We start from the raw sequence: 23,692 nt of genomic DNA, 5'->3' as shown, positions 1-23,692 counted from the left end.
GAACACCCTCGGCAGGCCGCCTCTTCCGTTGCGCCAACGCATAGCAAGCCAATCCAAGCAAGCTAGGGGCGGCCCGAAGGCCTCATGTCCAATCGGATGCCTGATTCGAGGCGGATCGACCGCGCCTCCGTCCAGTGAAAGGCTCGGGGCGGGGCGGAGGACGGCAAGGGAGGGGATCCGGGCTGGGCAGAGGAGAAGGCGGTGTTGCTGAGCGGAGAGTGATGGCGGCGCCGCCCAATGGACGCGTTGGTGGAGGGGTCCGCGCCCCCTTCCACCGGGGTGCACAGGTAGGCGCTCCAGGCCCCAGAACTCTCCCGGGAGCTGCCTCGCGCCCCCGAGCCCCGCCCTGCTGCTGCGTCCCGTCGTCTCCCGGCTTGCGCCCTTCTCCAGCCCAGCGGTGTGCCGCAGGGTCTGGTCGCCAGTCGTTGGCAAACAGAGGGGCTTGAACCGCGGCTGAATTTAGCCTTTGTCCCTCGACCTGATTCCACTGCTGCCGTCAAGGCCACCAGTCCTCCGCGCTCTGTTTGACCGCCACCCCCTTCCCCAGCACTGCCACTGGCGTGTTTAGGCTAAGCCCCCTTCATTCCTCCTGTGTTAGAGAGATGTTCCCAGTACCAAAACTAATGAAAGGACTGGGGTTGGTCTCCATGGCAACTGGAAGAAAGAGGTGGGTTATAAATCCTTTGCCACCCCCCTGTGGTGAAGGAGGGGGGTGTGGGAGCCGGGAAGTAGGGTTGGCTCTTGGAAGGAGAGTCTGGACCCCCTTTCTTTGTGGTGCAGTGTAGGACACAGAAGGATTTGGTGGCCGCCTCGGGGCCTGGGTTGTTGGGGATTTTGTCTTGATTGGTTTTTTGTTTTTTTAATCATTGTTTTTTTGTTTTTTAAATCATTTTATCACCTTCTTTTGGGGGGTGAGAACATGGTCACCTCCAGCCCTGAGATACTGACCAAAGGTCCATCCAAGTGTCTCTTCTCCCATAGGTTGTCCATGCCTGGAATGATCCATGGCTCTGTACTCCCAAGGCACTCCCTCATTCTGTCAAGTTGAACGGGATTGTGGGTTTATCTTGCTAGCAAATTATTTCATAAGTGCCTCCCCTGAGAGACGGTAATGCCCCTTATGTTCTTCATCTTTCCTGTAATGACTGCTAGTAGCAGGCTGAACAAGAAATATGAGCTTCTCTCTTGCTTATTGAATAGAATTGCCATGCTCACTCAAAACTAGCTCCCTGGGACTTCCCTGGTGGCACAGTGGTTAGGAATCCACCTGCCAATGCAGGGCACACAGGTTCGATGCCTGGTCTGGGAAGATGCCACATGTCACGGAGCAACTCAGCCTGTGCGCCACAACTACTGAGCCTGCGCTCTAGAGCCCGCAAGCCACAACTAGTTAAACCCACACACCTAGAGCCCGTGCTCCGCAACAAGAGAAGCCACCGCACTGAGAAGCCCGCACACTGCAACGAAGAGTAGCCCGCTCTCAGCACAACTAGAGAAAGCCCGCGCGCAGGAACGAAGACCCAACACAGCCAAAAATAAATATAAATAAATAAATAAATAAATAAAATTTTTTTTAATAGCTCCCCTCACTGTAGGATTAACTCTGGAAACCCTATTTCCTAACTCTGGAAGTTCCATCTCCTGAAGGAAGCCACCCCAGAAGGATCCTACAAAAACAAAAAAAACGTATAGCTACCCTTCTAAATCTCAGTGCCCAGCATTGCCTACGTTTCTGCCTCCCCCAACAAAAAAAAAACGGTTCTCCTTGACCTGAGGAAACTTCCATCCAGGTCTGTGAGCTGCAATAGATCATCCTGAAGAATCAAGAATCATCATCAGGACTTCCCTGGTGGCACAGTGGTTGGGAGTCCGCCTGCCGATGCAGGGGACACGGGTTCGTGCCCCGGTCCGGGAGGATCCCACATGCCGCGGAGCGGCTGGGCCCGTGAGCCACGGCTGCTGAGCCTGCGCGTACGGAGCCTGTTCTCCGCAACGGGAGAGGCCACAGCGGTGAGAGGCCCGCGTACCACAAAAAAAAAAAAAAAAAATCATCATTACCTGAGACTGCCTAGACAAATCCCAACATCAAAACAACACTTGAAGCGTGTGTAGCTTTTCTTTCTTTACTGTGTATAGTGTCTTTTTTCTTTTTTTAATTAATTTATTTATTTACTTACGTACTTACTTTTGGCTGCGTTGGGTCTTCGTTGCTGCACGCGGACTTTCTCTAGTTGCGGCAAGCGGGGTCTCCTCTTCATCACAGTGTGTGGGCTTCTCATTGCAGTGGCTTCTCTAGTTGCGGAGCACAGGCTCTAGGTGCGCGGGCTTCAGGAGTTGTGGCTCGCAGGGTCTAGAGCACAGGCTCAGTAGTTGTGGCACACAGGCTTAGTTGCTCCACGGCATATGGGATCTTCCCAGACCAGGCCTCGAACCCGTGTCCCCTGCATTGGCAGGCGGATTCTTAACAATTGCACCACCAGGGAAGCCCAGAAAATAAATTTTTAAAGAGAAAAATGTATCATGGATTTATACTAATTTCCATTCATTTTTAAGGTTACAGTTTTTACTTAGCTTCTTTTATCTTAACCTGAAAATCTAAGGACTTCACAACATTCACTACTTATTTGCTTTATCATTAAGTATATAGATAATAGTTTCAGAATAAAAATATCAATATTACCAATGATGTGATTATTATACACTGTTTAAGATTTTTCTGCAGTTCTTTTTGTCCTTAGGATGTGTTGCACTAGGGATGAAAAATCAAATTGTGCTTTAAAGTCATTTGAAATAACTTCCTTCTGTGTAATTCAGCCAATAACTCAATACAGAATTGAGTCCATTTTTTTTCCATTTTGATTCAATTTTTAGAGATTTAAATTTTTTCTTGCTTTCTCTAATGAAAGAAGCTACCATGTTGTGTGCTGCCCTATGGAGCAACCCATGTGGCAAGGGACTGAAGGCAGCCTCTGGCCAACAGCCAACAAGGAAGTGCAGCCCGCAGAGCAACAATTCAATGAGGAACTGGGACTTCCCTGGTTGTGCAGTGGTTAAGACTCTGCACTCCCAATGCAGGGGGCCCAGGTTCAATCCCTGGTCAGGGAACTAGATCCCACATGCCACAACGAAGAGCCCGCATGCTGCACTAAAGATCCCGCATGCGGCAATGAAGATCCCACGTGCCGCAACTAAGACCTGGCAAAGCCAAATAAATTAAAAAAAAAAAAATCAGGAACTAAATCCTGCAAGTACTATGTGAATGAGCTTGGAAGTGAATCCTCCCCAAACTGCAGCCCTGGCCAACAACTTGATTGCAGCCTTGTGAGAGACCCTGAGCCAGAGGACGCAGCAAACCTGCACCTGAAATCTTAACCCACAGAAACTGAGATACTAAATGTGTTGTTTTAAGATATTAAGTTTTGGAATAATTTCTCATGCAGCATTAGTTAATGGATACACCTCCATAGCGGCTGTGTTATATATACTCTTAACTGTTGGATGACTGCAGGGAAAGTAGAATGCTGATTAATCAGTTAATGATGAGGTCAACTGATGAGATCAGTTGACCAATGATCTTGAGTAGAATTGTGTGGGGCTCTGGCTTTGCCCTGTTCTCCATTTCATTAGTGATTTGATGGCTCATCCTGCACATGGTGGGGAAAAATCCAGAACCAGAGGGTCCTCAACCAACTGAAACAATGACCAAATTGTTTGGATTGTTGCATGAACTAAATTCAATTCAACAAAGACCCATTAAGCTTGGCAACAATAGTTTGTGGAGCAATACAGGGAGCTGTAGAGAAGGCCCTGCACCCCACTGCTATGAAATGGACCTCAGAGAGCACCCCCAGACCCAGGCCAAGGATGGGATTAAGTCAGGGCTATCAAATGGCACAGAAGTACATAGAGAGAGGCAAGGAATGATGTTTATCAACCCCTCTAAAAAGGAAACAGGATTGCAAGGGATTAAAGGACATTATCAATTGTTGCTCTTTCTCTTTAGTCAAAAAAGTCTCCTTAAAAATGCAGTGATGGGCCTCCCTGGTGGCGCAGTGGTTGAGAGTCCGCCTGCCGATGCAGGGGATACGGGTTCGTGCCCCGGTCCGGGAGGATCCCATATGCCGCGGAGCGGCTGGGCCCGTGAGCCATGGCCGCTGAGCCTGCGCATCCGGAGTCTGTGCTCCGCAATGGGAGAGGCCACAACAGTGAGAGGCCCACGTACCGCAAAAAAAAAAAAAAAAATGCAGTGACTAGGGCTTCCCTGGTGGCGCAGTGGTTGAGAGTCCACCTGCTGATGCAGGGGACATGGGTTCGTACCCCAGTCTGGGAAGATCCCACATGCCGCGGAGCGGCTGGGCCCGTGAGCCATGGCGGCTGAGCCTGCGCGTCCGGAGCCTGTGCTCCGCAACGGGAGAGGCTACAACAGTGAGAGGCCCGTGTACCGCAAAAAAAAAAAAAAAAAAAAAATTTAAAAATGCAGTGACTCAATGAGTCAGCACCTGCTTTTAACAAGATCCCCAAGAGGATTTGTATCTCTACTGAAGTTTGAGACACTCTGGACTATATAACTCTGTATAGTTTGGATTTTTTTTTAATTTCACTTTTTTATTGAAATATACTTGATTTACAATGTTGTGTTCATTTCTGCTGTACAGCAAAGTGACTCAGTTATACATACATTCTTTTTTATATTCTTTTCCATTATGGTTTATCCCAGGATATTGAATATAGTTCCCTGTACTATACAGTAGGACCGTGTTGTTTATCCATTCTATATGTAATAGTTTGCATCTACTAACCCCAAACTCGCAGTCCACCCCTCTGCCACCTGCCCTCCCCGTTGGCAACCACAAGTCTATTCTCTTGAGTCTGTTTCATATATAGGTTCATTTGTGCCCTATTTTAGATTCAACATGTAAGTGATGTCATATGGTATTTGTTCTCCTTCTGACTTAGTTCACTTAGTATGATAATCTCTAGTTGTGGTATTTTATTTATTCTTTTTTAAAATTTACTTCTTCTTCTTATTCTTATTATTATTATTATTTTGGCCTCACTGCAGCTTGTGGGATCTCAGTTCCCTAACCAGGGACTGAACCCAGGCCATGGCAGTGAAAGCCTGGGATCCTAACCACTTGACCACCCGGGAACTCCTGGTGGAATTTTAACTCTTTACAGCAAGCACATATTCGTGTATTACCTGTGTAATTAAAAGATGATTTAAAGAGACTAGATTATAAGGAAGGTGAAAATTCTGAGGGGAGACTGACCCCCTGCACTGGGTGGGAAGGAAGGAGTCCACTGAGCCAGGACAGAAGGTGACATGTGGGGAACTGAGGAGCTTGTCCCTGAGTAGAGACTCCTGAAAGTGAAGGTGGGAGGAAAAAGGGGGAGGGGTCCTGCACAAGCCCCCCAGATTGAAAGTTCTTTTATATTCACTGCAGGAGCCTCACTTCAAGCAGATATCTGGCCAGGGTAGATCCTCAGAACTGTGGGCTGAATAAAAGAAACGTTAAAGGATCTTAAGTTCTAGAAGTAATAATAGCAGAATTACTGGAAACGTGAGTCCATGGGCTCACAATTCTAAGGACATCGTCCTGATAGCAAGTAGTGAAAAAAGCAATTCTTTCAGCAGTTACCACAGTTTCTCTCTTTCCCGATTCCTTTGGACAGGCCTCCTGCAAGAAGCTGATTTCCAGCTGCATGTGATAATGAAAGGATTTTTCTTCTTATGTTAAATACAAGCAAACTGATCAAATAGGAGACAGCATCTGACTGCTAGGAAATCAACGATTCAGACAGTATGGCAGTGGCACTTGGGGATGGGGAAGGACAGAGGAAGGGAGGAAGCTGGTACAGCCAGTCCGTGCCAAGGACACTCAAGGGCTGATGGGACTGAGCTCTGGAGGAGGAAGGATTTGACATCACCTGGTCCAGCCTCATGGTTTATGGGTCCAGGAAGGAAAGGGACGCCAGGAGCTGGCTGTGGACCCAGGACTAGAACCCAGGGCTACTTCCCTTCTTCATCTTTCTCACCGTTCCCATTTTCTCTCCCCACCTCCACCTTTCTGGCTGCTGCCCACCCTGTCCCCCCACATCCCTTCTGTCTTTGAAGTACCCTTTTCAGCATGTATATTTTACTTCAATAAAAAGCTGTGGGGTTGAGGGGGTATTTTTCTTATATTGCTGTTTTTATAGAAACAGCATTGAGTAAGTAGAAGGAAGATATTCAGTGTAAGTTGTTTGTGTGGTTTTTTTTAATTATTTTTGGCTGTGTTGAGCCTTCTTTGCTGCACGCAGCCTTTCTCTAGTTGCGGCGAGTGGGGACTACTCTTTGTTGCAGTGCGTGGGCTTCTCGTTGCAGTGGCTTCTCGTTGCGGAGCACAGGCTCGGCGCACAGGCTTCAGTAGCTGTGGCGTGTGGGCTTCTGTAGTTGTGGCTTGCGGGCTCTAGAGCGCAGGCTCAGTAGTTGTGGCACATGGGCTTAGTTGCTCCCCGGCATGTGGGATCTTCCCGGACTAGGGCTCAAACCCATGTCCCCTGCATTGGCAGGTGGATTCTTAACCACTGCGCCACCAGGGAAGGCCCCAGTGTAAGTTTTTTAAATGCAGGCAGGAAGGTGAGAATTTACTCTGAAGAATTTGAGGTAAGCCATGAGAATTTAGGAAGGCTAATAAGTGGGAGGGATCTATTCAAAAAAGCTTCCAAAAGGAGCTGGGCTTTAAGCCAGGCCTTAAAGAAAAAAACTTTAGTGTGTGCAGTAGCTAAGCCATGACTTGCAGCAGAGCCCTCTAGCCATTGGCCTTATCCTTACAGGCAGCACCACTGACCCCAGGGAGGGATAGGGAGCCGGATGAAGCATGCATGTGCCCACTCCCATCCCATTCCGGCATGGGATGGAGACCCCTCTCAGAGCCCATATCCTTCCCTCTGAGAGACTGAATATACAAAAGGACAGTGGCCAGACCATATATGACAATAAAACTCTCTGCAGTAACCAGCCTGGAAAGCCAAACCACAGCCTCTGCAGCAGTCATCCAGAATGATCAGGTCTTGGTTAATGTGTGCCAGCTTCTTCCCAATCCCCAACCACCTCTTCCCTCTCTTCCATCTCGGGACCAACCAGAGAAAGCCAAATATGTTCCCCAACCAATCACATAAGGTGCCCCTCTTCTAGTTAGCCAGCATCCAGTGTCCCAGGCAAATAACCTCCAATCACAGCACATCTGAAGCCTTCCCTTTCTTTTATTCACCACAGTGTTTTCCCAGTCCCTGCCTGCCTTTGATACCCTCCCGGCCAAATGCAAGTGACAGTGGCTGCTCTTACAAGCTCAGAATGAACAGCCTATGTTTGTTCTCATTTGGGTGGCCTTGGTTTATCTCCATATCTCTAAAGCAATTCTGGACACAAACTGAACGTACTCATGAAACCAACACCCAAATCAAAGGTAACCATGCCGACTTTCAATGCCATAGATCAATTTTGCTTATTTCTGTACTTTTTGTATGAATAGAATCACCCAGTCAACACTTTTGTGTGTGTACTGACTTTTTTTTTTTTTTTGCGGTACGCAGACCTCTCACTGTTGTGGCCTCTCCCGTTGCAGAGCACAGGCTCCGGACGCGCAGGCTCAGTGGCCATGGCTCACGGGCCCAGCCACTCCGCGGCATGTAGGATCTTCCCGAACTGGGGCACAAACCCGTGTCCCCTGCATCGGCAGGCGGACTCTTAACCACTGCGCCACCAGGGAAGCCCTGTACTGACTTCTTTTTCTCAACATCATGTCTGTGCGATATATCCACATTGAGTGTAGCAGTATTTTCATTTGTATTCATTGTTGTGCACTAGTATTCTACTGTATGACTTTACCCCAACTTTTATATATATATATATATATATATATATATATCCATTCTATCCATTCTACTATGGATAGACCTTTGGGTTGATTCCAGTTTGGGGCTATTTTGAACAGTGCACTTAGAAATATTCTTGCACATACCTTGGTATACATGAGCTCTTGTTTCTGTCATGTACATACCCAGGAGTGGAATTGCTGGGTCATAGGTTATGCATGTGTTCAACTTTAGTAGATACTGCCTATTTTCCAACAGGGTTTTACTAACTTACATTACCCCTAAAGTTTGAGAGTTCAGTTGCTCTATATTTCCATCAACATTTGATCTTGTCAGACACTTTCATTTTAGCCATTCTGATAGGTGTCTTTGTAAATTTATACTTAATATTTTTCTTGTTCCCTAGAGGCTCTAAGTTTTACTGTTTTCCTGGATTTCATTGTTATAATTGTTAATAGTACATGACTGATCAAAACAACACTTTTCTCTCCTCCCCCCCACCCCTGCCCTTGCTTTTAGACACTCCTTTAGACTACTCACAATTATATTGGAGACAGTGAGTGATAGAAGGGGGCACTTAAGGTGGGCTCTTTGCGTTATTATTGTGTCTCTCCAAGGCCTGTCCCCATACTCTGCACTCAGTAGGAGCAAAATAAATATCTGTTGTATAAGTACATGAAAAAAATGACATGAAAGCCTATATGTCTCCACCATACTTTGTGAGTCATTCCCGACCACTGGAGGGTATGCAGGTGTCTTACTCATTTTAGGCCTTAGACTTGGCACAGGGGAATCCTTTAACAAACAATATCTGCTAAACCAAACTGACCTCCAGCTGCCTCACCTCATGCAGCCTCAGGCCATTGAGCCTGGGCACATACAAGATGATTATATTCATATTGTCACAACATCCCTGAGACTATATTAATTATATATTGCACATCATTACACTATTATAGCAGGTGGCAGATCTTGGCACACCGGGCAGAGATGTGATGGTGTGAAATCTCACTTTAAATGGGGTCCCAGGCTCCAGACACCTGATCAGCTGTGGGTCATGGGCATGGAGGACATCCAACTCTGGGGCCCACGGGCCAGAGTCTTCCCTTGCATTGTCCCCTCTGGTCCTTTGTCCCTCCCAGTCTTGCAGATCAGCTGTAAATTGGGTCATACTTGTATCCGTTTCATAGGGTCATTGTGAGGATTAAACAAGTTAATATATGTAAGGCACCTAGCCCAGCACCTGGTATGCAACAAGGTATGGGGTAAGTGGTAGCACTTTTTATTATTGCTGTTATTAACAGCAGCAGCAGCAGGGATGAGGAACGCTGAGTGACCATGCCCTGCACCAAGTGTGAACTTCATGGCCCTGGGCTACATGGAAAAGAGCAGAAAGGGGAGCATGTGATTTTTATCCATAAAGAGTTATCACTTCCAGCACAGACTAGCCCAGGGACCCTGAACACTACTCTCCCTGAAGGTGGGGGCGGAGGTGTTCCTTGGCCATCAGCTTCACAACAGTGCATTGGTAGAAAGCAAGGGACCTCAAGGCTTGAATGACTCCATTTCCAGGAGATTCCTATAAGAGCAGGACACATGCTGTGAAGTTTGAATCTGGCCAAGAATGGGAATTTCTGCCTGCTGGAAGGGCTTTGTCAGAGCCTAAAGGAGGCCCCTCGTGCAATGGGGCAAACTGCCACTGGACACACCTGTCAGTCATCACCTCTCTGGGACAGAAGCAGTAGCTAGATACTTCCAAGGAGCTTGTCAGTGAAGGAACCTCCTCTAGGTGTCTCCTCCTAAGACAGGGAACCAGTGCTACTCACGCTTTGAACTGGTTCAAGAGGGATGTCACCCACTGAGGCCAAGAAACCAAGAGGGGAATGCCTTGGAAGGAAAAAGAGGGCCTTTGCCACAGAATCCTCCTGTCCCAAGTCTTTCCCTTGACTTTCTGAACTCTTCACTTTCTGACTTACAAAAAGAACCTGTACAGAAAAGGGGGAATCAGGCAGGGATGAACAAGACTATCCATGAGTCCATAATTATTGAAGGTGTGTAATGGGCACGTGGAGGGGAAAGGTAATTATTCTAGCTTCTGTACTTCTGTGCGTGCTTAAAAGCTTTCCATTAAAAAAAAAAGTTTCTTAAAAGAAGCTATGAATAATCCATGGCCTGAAAGAGTAAAGGGCATCTTGCTGATCTTTGACTAGAAATTCCCCCAAATCAATTAAATCTGAGCACATCCAACCAGGGAAACAAGGTGAGAGTGTGGTATTAGTCTGGCTTCAGTGGGTCATCAAGCAGAATCAGCAGGTGTTTCCCAGGGAAAGAGAAGCAGTGATAGCTCTTGGGCTTTGAAGGAAATGTTTCAACAGGAGAGAGAAAAGATGGAGAGGGCTTTATATGCAGGTAACTTGGCTGCTGATGAGTCTGCCCTTAAGCGCTTAGGATGGCACTGAGCCCTCTGGCCCCACCCCGGCCTTTACCCCGAGGTGAAGGGTGCTTCCCCATCTCTCTTATCAACTACCCCAAGCCCTCTCCTGGCCACAGGCCAATTCCCAATCCTGCTTGAAGTGGCATTTTATTGACAACAGCCAAAATAGGAATGCTCTTCAATACAGGCCAAGTCAGGGCTTCTGAGCAGCATAATTTGAAAAGTGCCAAGATGGTCCCTAAATGTTTCCTACACACCTTACCCAAAGGTATCTCCCACATGGCTGGTCACTGTGCTTGAAATTCTACCATTTAAGTAGCATTCTTTGGGTCTACAAACTGCTTTCTTGAGATACTTTTTTCCAAAGCTACCTTGGGAGGGTAACACATTAAAACCAGTACCTGTTCATGAACTGTTCACTGACCTGGGTATCTGGGAGGGAGGAAGGAGCACAGAGGGTTAAAAGCAAGGGTGATGGGGCGTGGTTGCAGACAGCTTGGGTGGGGACCACTCCTGGCTTCAGGGTACAGGTGGTTGCATTTGGAGAGAGGGTTGAAGAGAAGCTCAGAGGTAGAAGTAGAGGTCATTAGGTTGCTGAAGTCCCCAAGGGCAGCGTAAAGAAAGGCTGTAGCAGCCAGAGCAGGGTGCAGAACCCTGCAGACTGACAGTTTGGGAGTGGGCCACAGTGAGCCCTACCCCTTATGTCTCCACAGGGTTCTAGTTCCTATCCCTTGCAGAGCCAGAAATGAAGGTAGCTCCCGAGGCTCCTGTCCCTGGCCCTTGTCCAGCAATGGCTGCTGGGAAAGAACCCACAAGGATATCCCTCAATCCATCTGTCTGCTGGGAGGCACCCTAGCCCCCACCCTGCACAGTTGCCCCAGTGGACATGCCTCCCTCCTCACTCCCCAACAATTCCCCAGTGCATGTAATAAAGTAAGGGGCAAATATAAAAGGGGCATAGGCAGTAGGGTTTGGGTCTGCTTCTAAAGGCACGGCCAAGTGCTCCAGTCCCTCCACATTTGAATAGAGAGAATAACAACATGTATCCACCCGTAGTAAACGAAATGTCAGGAACCATTCTAAGATTTATATAGATAAACTCATTTAATCCTCACAACACTAGGACATGTCTATACATAAAATTTTACTATTCATCCCCACTTTACAGATGAGAAAACAGGCACAGAGAGGTTAACAGCTTGCCCAAGAGCACAGAGTTAGTAAGATGGGATGCAGGCTTAGGCCATCCTACACTGCAGCAGTGCACGCTTACCCACTGGGCACTCTGCCTCTCATGCCCTCATCTCTCTACCAGGCTGGGCAGGGAGAGGTGAGAGAAGCATTTAGTGGCCACCTGCTCTGGACCAGGCACTTGACAAAGACGTGTATGCTTCAATCTCAGAACACAGTGAAGGATGAGCCATGATCCTCACGGGTCCACATGAGTAAGCAAGACCAGAGAAGGCTGATTATCTGCCAAGGCCACACAGCCCAAGAAGGGGTGGAGCTGAAATCCAAACCTTGGCCTGAGCTCTGCCCTGCACGTGCTCCCTCTCCAACCCTCATACGGAGATGAAGAGAACAGAGACCAGGATGAGAAGGCTGGAGAGGGGCACTTAGGTGGTTCTCAGGCCTAGCACCTGATCAGGCTTCCCAGGGGTCCATGGGAATCTCCAGACCTCCTCCCCAACCTTGTGTGGCAGGGGAGGAGAACCAGAGAGGCAGGGGACTAAGTCCTTGAAGGTGGGCCACTCCGCTGCTGCTGGGGCAATAGCCTGAGGCTGGGCCACTGGGGGCTGGAATGATGTTCTATGGGGTCCCCTACCCCCCGCATTGGCTGCCAGGGACCAGAGCAGGATGGGGGATGTTTCCGACCCCCTGCGGTCTCCAGCAGCACCTCCTGATCCTTGCACTTGGGTAAAGAGGGATAAGGCCTAGACGGGGGCACCTCCTCCAGAGGATAAGGGCAACAACCAGATGGCCAGGTGGGCAAGGGCTGGAGCACTCAGGGCAGCCCAGGGCCCAGAAAGCCAAGGATGGTGGGGGAGCTGCCAAGGGCACGAGCTGGGACGGAAATGCTGCCTCGCCTTTGACCCAGCCTCTCCCAGCCCCGAGATAGGGTCAAGGATGGTGGGACAGCTCAACTCAGCGGCTCAGGCAGATGTACCATGGGAAAGGGAGCAGATGCGTGATAAGGAGGGCCCAGGAGTTTCACTGGAGTAGGCGCCGCCGGTACCGTGTGGCCAGGAGCACAGCTAGGAGCACCCCAGCCACAGCCACACTGAGCCACGGAGGCCAGGACGAGGTCCTGACCACCAGCAACTCCTCCAACTCTTCCTCCTCCCGGAATCCTGGGGCGGTGTGTGTCCCAGGGCTGTCCCCCAGGTTGGGGGTACTGGGGCCCCCGTGGATCCTAATGGTGTCCTCCGACTTGTACTCATTTTCCTCCGGAGCGTTGTCAGGCCCCGCGCCCAGGGAGTTACTGAGGCTGATGGCAAGGTCTGCGGAGCAGCCCGAGAACGGTTGGCTGTCCATTCTGGATACCAGCCTGCCAGGCTTGCTCAGCTCCAGCTCTGAGCCCCAGCAGTCAGAGCTGCTATCTGGCCATGGTGAGGTGCCTCCAGTGGCAGTACCTGTGGCTGCTGGAGATGCTGGAGTCTCCTGGGAAAGAAAGGAGGGACTGGAGGGACTGAGGATGGTGGGGGGCAAGCCAGGTTGGGTGGCCCCATTCCCAAAACAGGCCAACCCCTCAGTTCCCAGCCCATAGTGCTGTGAGGCAACCCTCTCTTGGGGACTCAACCCACTGATGGTGCAGGAGGACAGTGGGGGAGGAGGGGACTAAGGCCCTGTAGGAGCATCAGTGGTGAACTCCTCCAGGGCTGAAAGCTCTACTCACTGGCCTGCCTGTGAGCTCACTCCCACCCCAGGGAGCACTTGGTCATGTGTGGCCCCACCTACTTTGACATTATGCCTGGGCTTGATGGCCATGAAGCAGCCACCGGGTCAGAGGCTGGGCCATGCACCCAAGGGGCCCCATGGACTTGGTTCTTCCAGACAGACAGCAGCAGTAGGGTTAGATGTGCAGGCTCTGAGCAGGCAGCTGTGGAGGCTACTAGGGTCAGAGATGGATGGGCTGGGACTGCAGTTTGTAAAACCCTGGTCATGGTGGGGCAGGCCAGATATCCCAGTGGTGAAGAGCAAGGCATCAAGGCAAACAGGCTACCCTGCTCTACCCCTCAATGTTTCCTCACCTGCAAAATAGTATTGATGAGCTTAAAAGGGAGCTGTGAGCTCTAAATGGGTTAATGCATGTGACCAGTGGAGGTGGCCCAGCAAGCCTGACCCTCCTGAAGCATTCACACTTAAGAGTTCTAATGATTATTATTACTCTAAAGGACATGGTGTTAGGTCTGGATGAGCCTAGGTCTCAGCTGTCCCTATGTCCTCAGAAGAAGCCCTGGACCAGCCTAGGCTGGAGACAGAATGGTGACTGGAAAGGGTAAAAGGAAGAGGCCTGGATCACTGCTAGGAGGGGCGAGGACTCACCTCCACGAGTCTGTTGCTGTTCCTGATGGTGGGCCCTGTGTTGTCAAGCAGCTTTCTGGGCACCGTGCACATACGTTTCCTGTCGTCAGGCACCAAGCCAGTAGGCACTTTGGGTGGCACCATGCCAGAACGCACTGAGTTGATGGGCAATTTGGATGGTGCTAGACTGGTGAGCACATTAGTGGGCATTGCACCAGGGGGCTTCAAGCTGGTGGACAACTTGGAAGGCACTGTGCTGCCAAATGCTGAGTTGGTGGGCACCCCTGCCCCGCTGGAGCAGATGGTACCTTCAGCCTGGTCACCAGCACCTCCTGCAGAGGCCAAGCCAGTGGAGGAGGAGGAGGTGCCAATAGATGGAGCTGACACTGGGGGTTCAGGCAAGCGGCTTTCCCTGGGGGTAGAACGGACCATGGGCTGGAAGGAGACAGTCGGAGACACAGGCCCGTAGGATGATGTGAAACTGGAGACCACACCTGCAGGTGGCAAAACAAAATGAGAAACACAAACCCACAGGAGTGTTATCCTAAAATCACAGTGGCCTTGGGATCAGAGGGCTGGAGAAGGGTCTCTCTGCCCCAGCTCACACCATCCCTATTGCATCCAAGCCTCCCAACCTCCTACCAATGGAGGAGTCTCCACAGTCTCTTTGGTTCCCAGGGCTGAAGGCCCGATGGTTGCAGATAAACCCTTGGTCCTGTCCCTCCTCAATCCTTGACGTGTTCTCTCACAAGAGCAAAATGATCCCTCCCTTTAACAGGGTCTAGGAGCTTGAAAATCATTATTAATTTTCATCTCTGCTTTTTCTTCTCCTGCCTAGGACACCCCCCTTTCCTGTTGTGTCTGCCTCTTCCATCCTCTCCTTAGGCAAGTGGAATCCTGGATGTTTCTCCCACTGCCATCTTTCCTCTCAGCAGGAACAATCCTAGGCCAGGGCAAGAGGAGCAGGATGGCTCTGCTTAGAAGAGCTCACACCAGTCATGTGGCACCAGAGGCCCAGTCAGCCCCCAGTGTGTGCAAATCTTCTAGGAGGCCCAAGGGCTTGAGGTTACAGGGACAAAGCCACCCGTGGGAGGAGAGTCTGAACTGGGGGAAGCAGGAGGGAGCAGGTGGTGATGGTCCATAAAGGCAGCTACATAAGGATTCACCATGGAACTCTTGAGAACACACATGCCTGGCCCTACAGCTGACAAAGGTCGGGAGTGATTCTGATGTCCACCACCCCCCATCCCAAAGCTAACAACACAGAATCTCATGGGACCTGTGTCCATACTCATACTGAAATCAAAGTGCCCTCTGCCTCCCTGGTCCACAGCAGCATTTCTTGAAAAGATGTTCCACAGCAAGCTGACAATGCAAAGTGCAAAAGGATACTTGGGTTAGAGTTTGGTGTGACAGGAGCATGGGACGCTGAGGTGGCTTCTCTGAGCTCCTGTGTCTTGTGGCTGTTCCATGGGCACTGTGGGCTGGCTGGGCATCACTGTCACATGGAACATGGTTTGGGAAATAGTGGTGCAGAGATGCCAGCCTGAGAGATCCAAGTAGATAGCACTATATTCCTGAGATGTCTGATGTGAGGGTCCAGGCCCTTGGCTGATGAAGAACATACTTCTCCTGGGGGCTGAAAAGTTTTAGTGATTCACTGGGAGCTAGAGACCCCTTTAGGGTAGGGCGGTGCTCCCTGACAACAGCTGGCCCAGCCCTGTACTCTTCTTGCACTGTCCTCCAGGTCCTGGCGGATCCCTACATAGTCCCTTTGGTATAGTGCAGGCATGGCCCTAATTCACTTCTGCCTGTGTCCACGCCCTCTGCAATGTGACCCTGTCAGTCCTCTCATGTAGGGATGGAGTCTACCTTTCTACTCCTTGATGCTGGGCTGGCCTTGTAACTTGCCTTGTCCCACAGAAAGAGGCAGGAGGAAAACTGCCAGTTTTGAGCCTATGCCCCAGAAGCCCTCTCTCCCTCTCTCAGAACTCTGCTCAGGTATATGAAATGGGCTTGACTGCTGGAAGGTAAGAGACTCATAGAAGAGAACTGAGGTGCCCCAGACAACAGCCGTAAACAGCTTATATGTACCCTGATGTGTATATAAAAGGGAATTCAGCCCATCTGAGCCAGCCCAAATTGCTGACCCACACAATCATGAGCTAAGTAAATAGTCGTATTTTAAGCTACTAAATTTTGGGATTGTATGTTACAAAGCAAATACTAGCCAATATGCCCTCTGAGGAACTGGGTTGTTCCCTGGGGTGAACTCATTACCCTGGGGAATACCACCTTTGCCTCCTGACCAAGAAAACCAGAGGGGCAACTCTAACCCTTACCCTCACTGGGAGGTCAGAAAGGCCCTATAACTCCAGGGTCCATGCATACCTGCTGTGTGCGTAGTGCCCAGTTCTGTGTCTTGCTCCTGATGTCCACTGCAGGTCAGAGGGCTGAGGGCCACCGTGTCAGATGAGGGCTGCAGGGGGCCACCCAGCTTCTTGAGGACAGCCCCAGAGCTGGGTGGCTGTGGGGCTTTCTTCGAACTCTGCACAAAGGAATATATGAATAAGGCAGTTGCTTCTCCCAGGAGCTGGCAAAGGGCACCTTATGCTTGGGACGGCTCCTACAGGCCACAGCCCATGCCATGAAGCACAGGACCAAGGAAGCCCTTGCCTCGGCTTTGGTCATTGCCAGGACTTCTATCTGCAGGTGACTTTGAAGCCACCTCATAGAAAATCATCCTATGGGGGGGTCCCTATTCATCTGTCTGGCCCTAAAGAAAGGTCCCCATCTTTGGGGCCACTGCACAGACCCCTTTCTTAGGCTTCAAGTCCAAGTGGTATCTCCTGGACACCTCACTGCCCACTCATCCTATCCCAATAGAATCAGTCGTCTTAACCCCCAAACTTTACTGGCAATGATTGCAGCTCCAACCATCCCCCCCTTTCCCCATCACCTCCTGCTCCCTCACTCTCCCTCATCTGGTCATCCCCTGATCCCTTGACCCAGCTCAACATCTCACATGGACCACTGCAAAGACCTCAGAATTGTGGCCTCACAGCTGGCTGATGACAGAGGGGTGGGGGCTGCCACATAGTGAAGACCTGGTTGGCAGTCTGGGAGCTGGGGCAGATCCATATTGGGGGAGCCCTGGGGTTCTGAGCAGAGATTAGGCATGATTTGTGGGGGACTTCTGGAAGGCTGGGTGAGCAGAAGTGGGCAGATGGGAACACAAAAGCAGGAGGCTCAAGGTAGATCATGAGGACGCACCTCTCCCAGGGACTCTGGTGGCTGGGTGTCCTGGACAGGCATAGGGTAACTTGGCTCGTCCTCTCTGTAGCCATTGCTGGGGATGCTGGGGGCCACAGCAGGTGTGGAGGGCCCTGGAACCCCAGCAGGAACTGATGGCCGCTCCAGTGGGGATGGGGGGTGGTTCGGATTCCCTGAAGGACAAAGATATTTTGATGTCAAGGAGGAATTGGGGTGCTCTTAGTGACAAGAGAGGCCTGGGTGCTCCTAGAACTCCAGGTCCATGGCTATCAGTCCCCCACAGCATCAAACTCTATCCTGATGTGGGCAGTACTCCTCAGAGGAGACCAGCTTCACGAAGCAGGAGGCAGGTATCAGAGGGAGAGTGGAGGTGGAGAGGACAAGGAGAGGTAGGAGGAGCAGTGGGGGAAGGGAGAGTGTTGGGGGCACCTCGAAGGCCTCTCACCACCCAGACTATGTCAGCAGTCACCACTTCTCTGTCCCCAGGCATTCTGGGACACAGTGGCTTTCTTCTCCTCCTCGTGGGTGGCTTTCACCACTAACTGACCCCTGACCTAAAGCTTCCTCCTCAGCACCTCCCCTTTGCCCCCACCAGCCACGCCTGGCCCTACCACAGCTGTTTTTATCTGGGGGAATCACTGGTAATCTGCACAAATGAAGAGATGAGTTAGAAAGGAAGGAAGGGAGGGAGGAAGGGAGGGGGAGGAAAAGAAAGAAAGGCAAACATGGGGATATTTCAAGGCTGTAAATCTGAGCAGTGTCTCAGGAATTGTCTCTAGTCTGAAATATATATAGGGCTGGTGTGAATTTTCTTTCTGCCTCAGCCCCTGAGACCCTGGCCTCAGCAGACCCCCTCTGAGGACTTGGCCTGGCAGGGAGCATTGAGAGGGCTTTGAGGGATAACTGGGCAGCTGGGGGGGGGGTGGGAGGCAACTAAGGAGGCTCTAGGGGAAACCAGTGGGAGGGGAAGAGATGAGGGGAAAGGAAGGAAGGAGCCCATGAGGAAGAAAGAAGAGGCAGTGAAGGGAGGGGGAGAGAAGAGATGAGCAGAGAGAGGGAAGGCAAACTGAGGGAGAGTAGACGGGAGGAAATGAGAAAAGCGTGGGAGGCAAACGTCACAGCCACAAAAATTAGAGGAGGCTCCATTTGCTGAGCACATGGAAGGTGCCCAGCCCCAGCTAAGCACTCAACATGCCATCATCCCATGGTATCCACTGCAGCCCTACAAGGTAAATGTTGCCATTAGCCCCATTTTACAAAGAAGACTGAGACTTAGGGAATGAAGGGGCTTGGCCAAAGAGTTAATAAAGATTAATAAGTGGCAAAGCAGGGATCTACACTCTGGTTTGTCCACTGCCCAGGAGTGATGGGAGGGAGGGTGAGAGATGAAGACAGCAGGTATGGGGTGAGAGGAGAGGGAGAGTGGAGGCCAGGGAATCAGATAGGAGTTCCAGAAGAAGGGTCAAGGTGGGAGGCTCACGTAGCAGGTTGCTCTGGTAGACTCGGTCCACTTCATCAGCGAGACTAGACAGTTCACAGGCCCTCAGTGCCCCAATGAAGGAAGGCACCCAGCCGTTCCTCCGCCGAAGGCTGTTGAAGAGGTCCCAGAGAGTGCCCTGGTTCCCCCAGCGCTCATAGGAGGCCCGCAGTCGGTCCTGCAAGACACAGCCCCGCCACCAAGCTCAAGCCTGGTAGCCCTGACCCCCTCCCCACTCTGGAGGGGACAGCTGCAGATGGAGGTACCTAGAAAGCTACAAGATGGAAGCAACCATCTGAAACTGAGTCAGAGCCCAGGACAAGGCCAGAGTTTGAGCCCAAGTTTAAAGGCCCAGGAAATAGGCCTTACTGTGTCCCAGGCTCTCTGCTCAGGGCTTTGTGTGAATTATCTTATTTAATGCTATTATTACCCCTACTCTACTGATGAGGAAACTGAGGCTTAGCACATACAAACAAGCAACCAGATAGCAGAAACAAAAACCCACAGAAAACATTTACTGCAGAACTAAATGGCAAGGTATTCCCACAAACACCAAAATACAAGAGGGAGGAGCCAAACCCCCCCAGCCACAAATTCACATACCACAGGTATCTGCATGGAGGAAGCAGAGGGAGGCCTCGGGGTTCAATGTGGGGACAACTAAAACTGGGAGGGGCCAGGCTCACTTCACTAGGGGCCCACAGCAAGTGCTGAGGGAGCTAGCACAGTCTGGCTCCCAAAGACTCTCAAAGTTGAGCCCCAGGCTCCCTGCCAGGATGGATCCCATGACTAAGAGAATGCAATTGAAACTAAACAGGAACAAGGACAAAAGAGATAAAGAAAAAGAAGGTTCCGATGAAAGTGGGTGAGGGGTCCCAAGCCCAGAAATCTCAGTGCCATATTTTGGAGCACTATACCAAAACGACACAAGAGGGAGCTCAGTGAGGTTGGAAAGGACACCCTGAGCCACACTTCCTTCTGAAAGTTAGAAAACTGTCAAGGATGGGAAGCAAGATACAGACAACAGAGAAGGAAGGAGTTGGTCCTGGCTTGGGAGAAGCTCTGAATTCCACAGCCCTGCCCCCAGTCCATGCCTGGTTGTCACACCCTGGCTCACCTGGTCACTTGTTGTGAGGCAGGACAGGTAAGGCAGAATCTCCAGAACATGAATATTGCAAAAATTGCCGTGATGGTTGCGGATATACTGATAAGTCTTGTCCTCAGCAAACGTCATCGCTGTCCCGGGTTCTGAAGTGGCAGAGGGCTCTGGCCCATGAAGGGTGGATGGACTGAGAGAGAGGAAAAAAGACTGGAAGAAAACAGACCACACATGGCAACAGAGTTGGGAGTGGAGTTGGACAAAAGGCAATTCTCTCTTTCTTTTTCAACTCTTTAGAAATTTTGCTCTTTTCTTTAATCATCGTATTTTACTGCCTAAGTCTCAGAGGCCCTCAATGAATTTGCCTAAAAACAAATTGGTGAATAAAAAAAAAAAAACAGATCTAGAAGACCTAGGGCCCATTTCTGCCCTGCAGGTTGGTCAGTGTTGGGGAGAGCTCTGGCTCCTGCCCCATCATCCCCAGGTCTGAATGTGCCCCTAGCTTCTGATAGCAAAAGAGCACCATCTAGAAGTGCTGCTCCTCTGGAGTATACTGAGGGGGAAGGGAAGGAGAGGGAGGAGGAGGGGTAGGCGGGAGAGGATGGGGAAGAGGAGAAGGCACCCAATATAATAATAGGATCTATCCTATTCTTATCGTGAAGAAAATGAAGTACCAAGGAATTACGGGGACTTGCTAGTGAGTAGAAGAGCAAAGAACTGAGGTCTTCAGGATCTGGGATCAGGTTCTTCCCAGAACATGACTGCAGGCCCACCATTACATTAAAGCTTGCTATACACATTTTTTTTAATTTTTTAAAAATTTATTTATTTTTTAAATTTTTGGCTGTGTTGGGTCTTCGTTGCTGCACACGGGCTTTCTCTAGTTGCAGCGAGCGGGGGCTACTGTTCGTTGAGGTGCACAGGCTTCTCATTGTGGTGGCTTCTCGTTGCAGAGCATGGGCTCTAGGCGCACGGGCTTCAGTAGTTGTAGCACGCGGCTTCAGTAGTTGCAGCTCGCAGGCTCTAGAGCTCAGGCTCAGTAGTTGTGGCACGTGGGCTTAGTTTCTGCGTGGCATGTGGGATCTTTCCGGACTAGGGCTCGAACCCGTGTCCCCTACATTGGCAGGCAGATTCTTAACCACTGCACCACCAGAGAAGCCCTACATACATATTTTTTCGGTAGGAGGCTGAATTCCACTTCTGGGTGTGACCCCAGGCAAGTTGTCAGCCTTTTCCAGGCTTGTCCTCACCCCTAAAATGGCTCAGAGAGGTTGTTTTGACAATACAGTAAGTAGTTCAGCCTTATAAGCCTGAAATTTAGAAGTACCCCCAATACAATCAATTGCCGCAGGTTGCTTATGTAGCACTTAACACAATTTTCAATTATAGATCTGTTTGTTTGCTTGTTTCTTATTTGCCTTTCTCATGAGAGACAGCTTCAGGGAATAAGACAGACAAGATCTCTGCCACCATCCAATTTACATTCTACTGGAATGAGACAGATAACAAATCAGAAAACATATACATAAATAAGAATTCCAGACAGTAATAAAGGTTACAGAGAAAATAAAGCAGATGGTGAGACAGAGCCCCTGAAGAAGGGCATGCTGCTTGAACTGGGATGGGGAGGGAAGCTTTTCTGAACTGACATTTGAGCTGAACTCGAATGTAAGAAGATCAGTGTTTTGGGCAGAGGGCACAGCAAGTGAGAAGTCCTAAGGTGGAACAAGCTTGGCATGTTTGAAGAATAGAAAGTAGATTGGAGTTGTCCAGGTTTAGAAAGCTAGGGGGAGGGGCAGAGTTCAAGTCAAGGAGGTTGGGAAGGGCCACTAATGTAGGGCATTATAGGAAGGGACTTTGGGTTTTATTTGGAGTGAAACAGGGAGCCATTGGAGGGCTCTGAGCAGGAAAGGGAGAGGATTTTATTTGATTTGACTTATTTACGTTAAAGACCTCTGTGGTGGTTGTGAGGATCCTGGACTGGGGAGGGGGCAGGATGGAAGCAGGGAGACAAGTCAGGAGGCCACAGCAGGGAATACATGATGGGTATGGCCAGGATGGTAACCATGAAGGTGGCAAGAGGTGGCTGGATTCCTGGTATTTTGTGGATATGGGAGGTGAAGGAGAAGAATCAAGGCACTAGGTGGCTGGAGGGTGCCACTTAGCAAGCCAGAGAGTCTGGGGGAGAAGCAGTGGTGCAGAGAGGACTCCAGAGTTCCATTTTGAACAAGTGAAGCTTGAGATGCTATTGGATGTCCAAAGGGGTTTTCAGGGAGGGAAGTGGGCAGAGGAGAGGGGCAGGCTGGAGTAGAAACTTGGATGTCAAGCTTGGGTGGAACCTCTAAGAGACAGTGCTGCAGAGTAGAGAGTGCCTAGAAGCTGCTGAGGCCACCAGTCCCCTGCCACATGGGAAATGGAGCAGTAGTCCTGCCTACCTGCAGCCCACCAGCCTCATAGCCACATGCTGCATGACCTGCTTTGCCAACCCCCAGGTGCTACATTCCTGGTGGGGCGAGTACCAGTGACAGAAATCAAGAGGATCAGAGAGGTGGGGTGGGGGTCCTCTGAGCCTTCAGAAGATGAACAAAAAACAACTCTGTGGTGGCGAACAGATCCCTCCTTCCCTCCCATGGGATCCAGGGAAGTACCAGGAGAGAGTCAGGTGATACATTCTTCTGCATCCCAGCCTCAGCCTTTGAGGCAAAGAGTTTGAGGAGTATGGGTGTATGTAATGGTCCAACCAAAAAGAAAGGAAGCCCATATTTGTTCACATTTATTGAGGGCCCACTATAGGCAGGCACATCCTAAGTTTCTTTCATTTAATTCTTGCCACAATCCCAAGAGGACAAGCGATGCCAAGTTGCACAGCTGACCAGTGGCCTAACAGGATTTGAACCCAGGACTTGCTGCCTCATTGCAGCTCACCATACACCTTGCAGGGCTTAGAGACCCCTGCGGCAAGTGATACACAGCCCCCTGCCTTCAAGCCCCGGAAGGGGCCAAGGCCACTGCCTGGGTGAGGGGGGTTGCTAAGTGAGAGTGTGCCTGGGAAGATGCACTATTTAGTCCCTTCTCTTGCGAGGTATGGAAATCTTTCGGAAACGTCTGAGGACGTTCTAACCCTGCCCTCCACCACAGCCGGGTTCTCACGTCCTTCCAGATGTCCTTCCAGATGTTTTTGAGCCTCCAAACGAAGAATGTCGGTTTTGTTTTTTCCAGTGTTTTCCAGGCACCTCCTTCCGGTCTCAGATAAGATGTGGGGCGGATAGTTCCTGACCGTCGCGTCTAGGAGAGTTCTGACCCGACTGCACCAGAAGCTGAGTTCAGAGCGCTCCACCCTCCCGGAAGGGGCGAGGCCCCACAGTCTCAGCTCCTATTCCTGGATTCCTGGGCCAGACCCAGGTCCGCGGAGGACCGAGAGGCTGTTCTGAACAGGTGTCACCACCGAAAACGGCCAAAACCCAAGGGAGGGCGGCAGTCCGCGACCCCCAAAAGCGCGGCCGCCGGAGATTGGCGCACCCGGGCTAGGCCTCGCCTGGGAGTCACCCTGGGCCTGTGGGCAACTGGAGGAGCTCAGTAGCCAGCGCCCTTCTCCTTCCGGCCCAACCTCCCCTCCAGCCCGAGCAGGCGCCAGCGCCACCCACCTCTCGAGCCCCCGGTGCTGGATGCGGTGCACGGAGCTCTCGCTGCCCCGAACACCCTGTGCGTTAGTACCTGCTCTTCCCAGCTCCCCCGCGCCCCAAGCCCCGTGCACCCCGGCGGACTCCTAGTCCCACTCGGCTCCTGCGCCGCGTACCACCTCCCCGAAAGGCATCTGTGCGCCCTGCGTCCAGAGGACCGAGCTCCCAAGGTGGTGGGTGATCTTACCTTGGGTAGCCACGACCTGGCGACCTGCCTCCAGTCGCGGACAGCCGGGAACCCTCCCCTGCAGGGAGGGAAGGGCGGGAGGTAGGGCCGCGCGGCCATTGGGCAGACAGCGGGGGCGGGCACTTGGCCTTGGTTTGCGGGGCCCCGAGGCTCTGGACGC

The 23,692-nt window shown here is 50.9% G+C and overlaps 1 protein-coding gene and 1 long non-coding RNA gene across 4 annotated transcripts; one reads left to right on the top strand and one right to left on the bottom strand.

Moving 5' to 3' along the window:
* The first annotated feature begins 179 nt into the window (after positions 1 to 179).
* LOC308628682 lies at positions 180 to 11,255 on the top strand. Its single transcript, XR_014017566.1, has 3 exons — positions 180 to 287; positions 7,259 to 7,448; positions 7,576 to 11,255. It is a non-coding gene; the product is annotated as an uncharacterized lncRNA (long non-coding RNA).
* A 113-nt stretch (positions 11,256 to 11,368) lies between these two features.
* MAVS (mitochondrial antiviral signaling protein) lies at positions 11,369 to 23,692 on the bottom strand. 3 transcript variants are annotated; one of them, XM_081255898.1, is made up of 7 exons: positions 23,533 to 23,692; positions 19,684 to 19,875; positions 18,570 to 18,744; positions 17,090 to 17,262; positions 16,208 to 16,364; positions 13,838 to 14,310; positions 11,369 to 12,952 (listed from the first exon to the last, which is right to left on the bottom strand). In XM_081255898.1, exons 1-7 carry the CDS (start codon positions 23,629 to 23,631, stop codon positions 12,503 to 12,505), a joined length of 1,719 nt encoding a protein of 572 aa, XP_081112024.1. In that variant the 5' UTR covers positions 23,632 to 23,692; the 3' UTR covers positions 11,369 to 12,502. The 3 variants fall into 3 exon arrangements, with proteins under 3 accessions (XP_081112024.1, XP_081112025.1, XP_081112026.1); XM_081255899.1 differs by having other exon boundaries at positions 19,684 to 19,855; positions 23,533 to 23,589; XM_081255900.1 differs by lacking the exon at positions 23,533 to 23,692 and adding an exon at positions 22,816 to 23,472 and having other exon boundaries at positions 19,684 to 19,855.

The sequence above is a fragment of the Mesoplodon bidens genome, assembly GCF_964165515.1.
Source record: "Mesoplodon bidens genome assembly, chromosome: 15".
Taxonomy (NCBI): Eukaryota; Metazoa; Chordata; class Mammalia; order Artiodactyla; family Ziphiidae; genus Mesoplodon; species Mesoplodon bidens.
The sequence above is the reverse complement of the archived record's forward strand: the minus strand, read 5'-3'. Positions and strand labels throughout refer to the sequence as shown.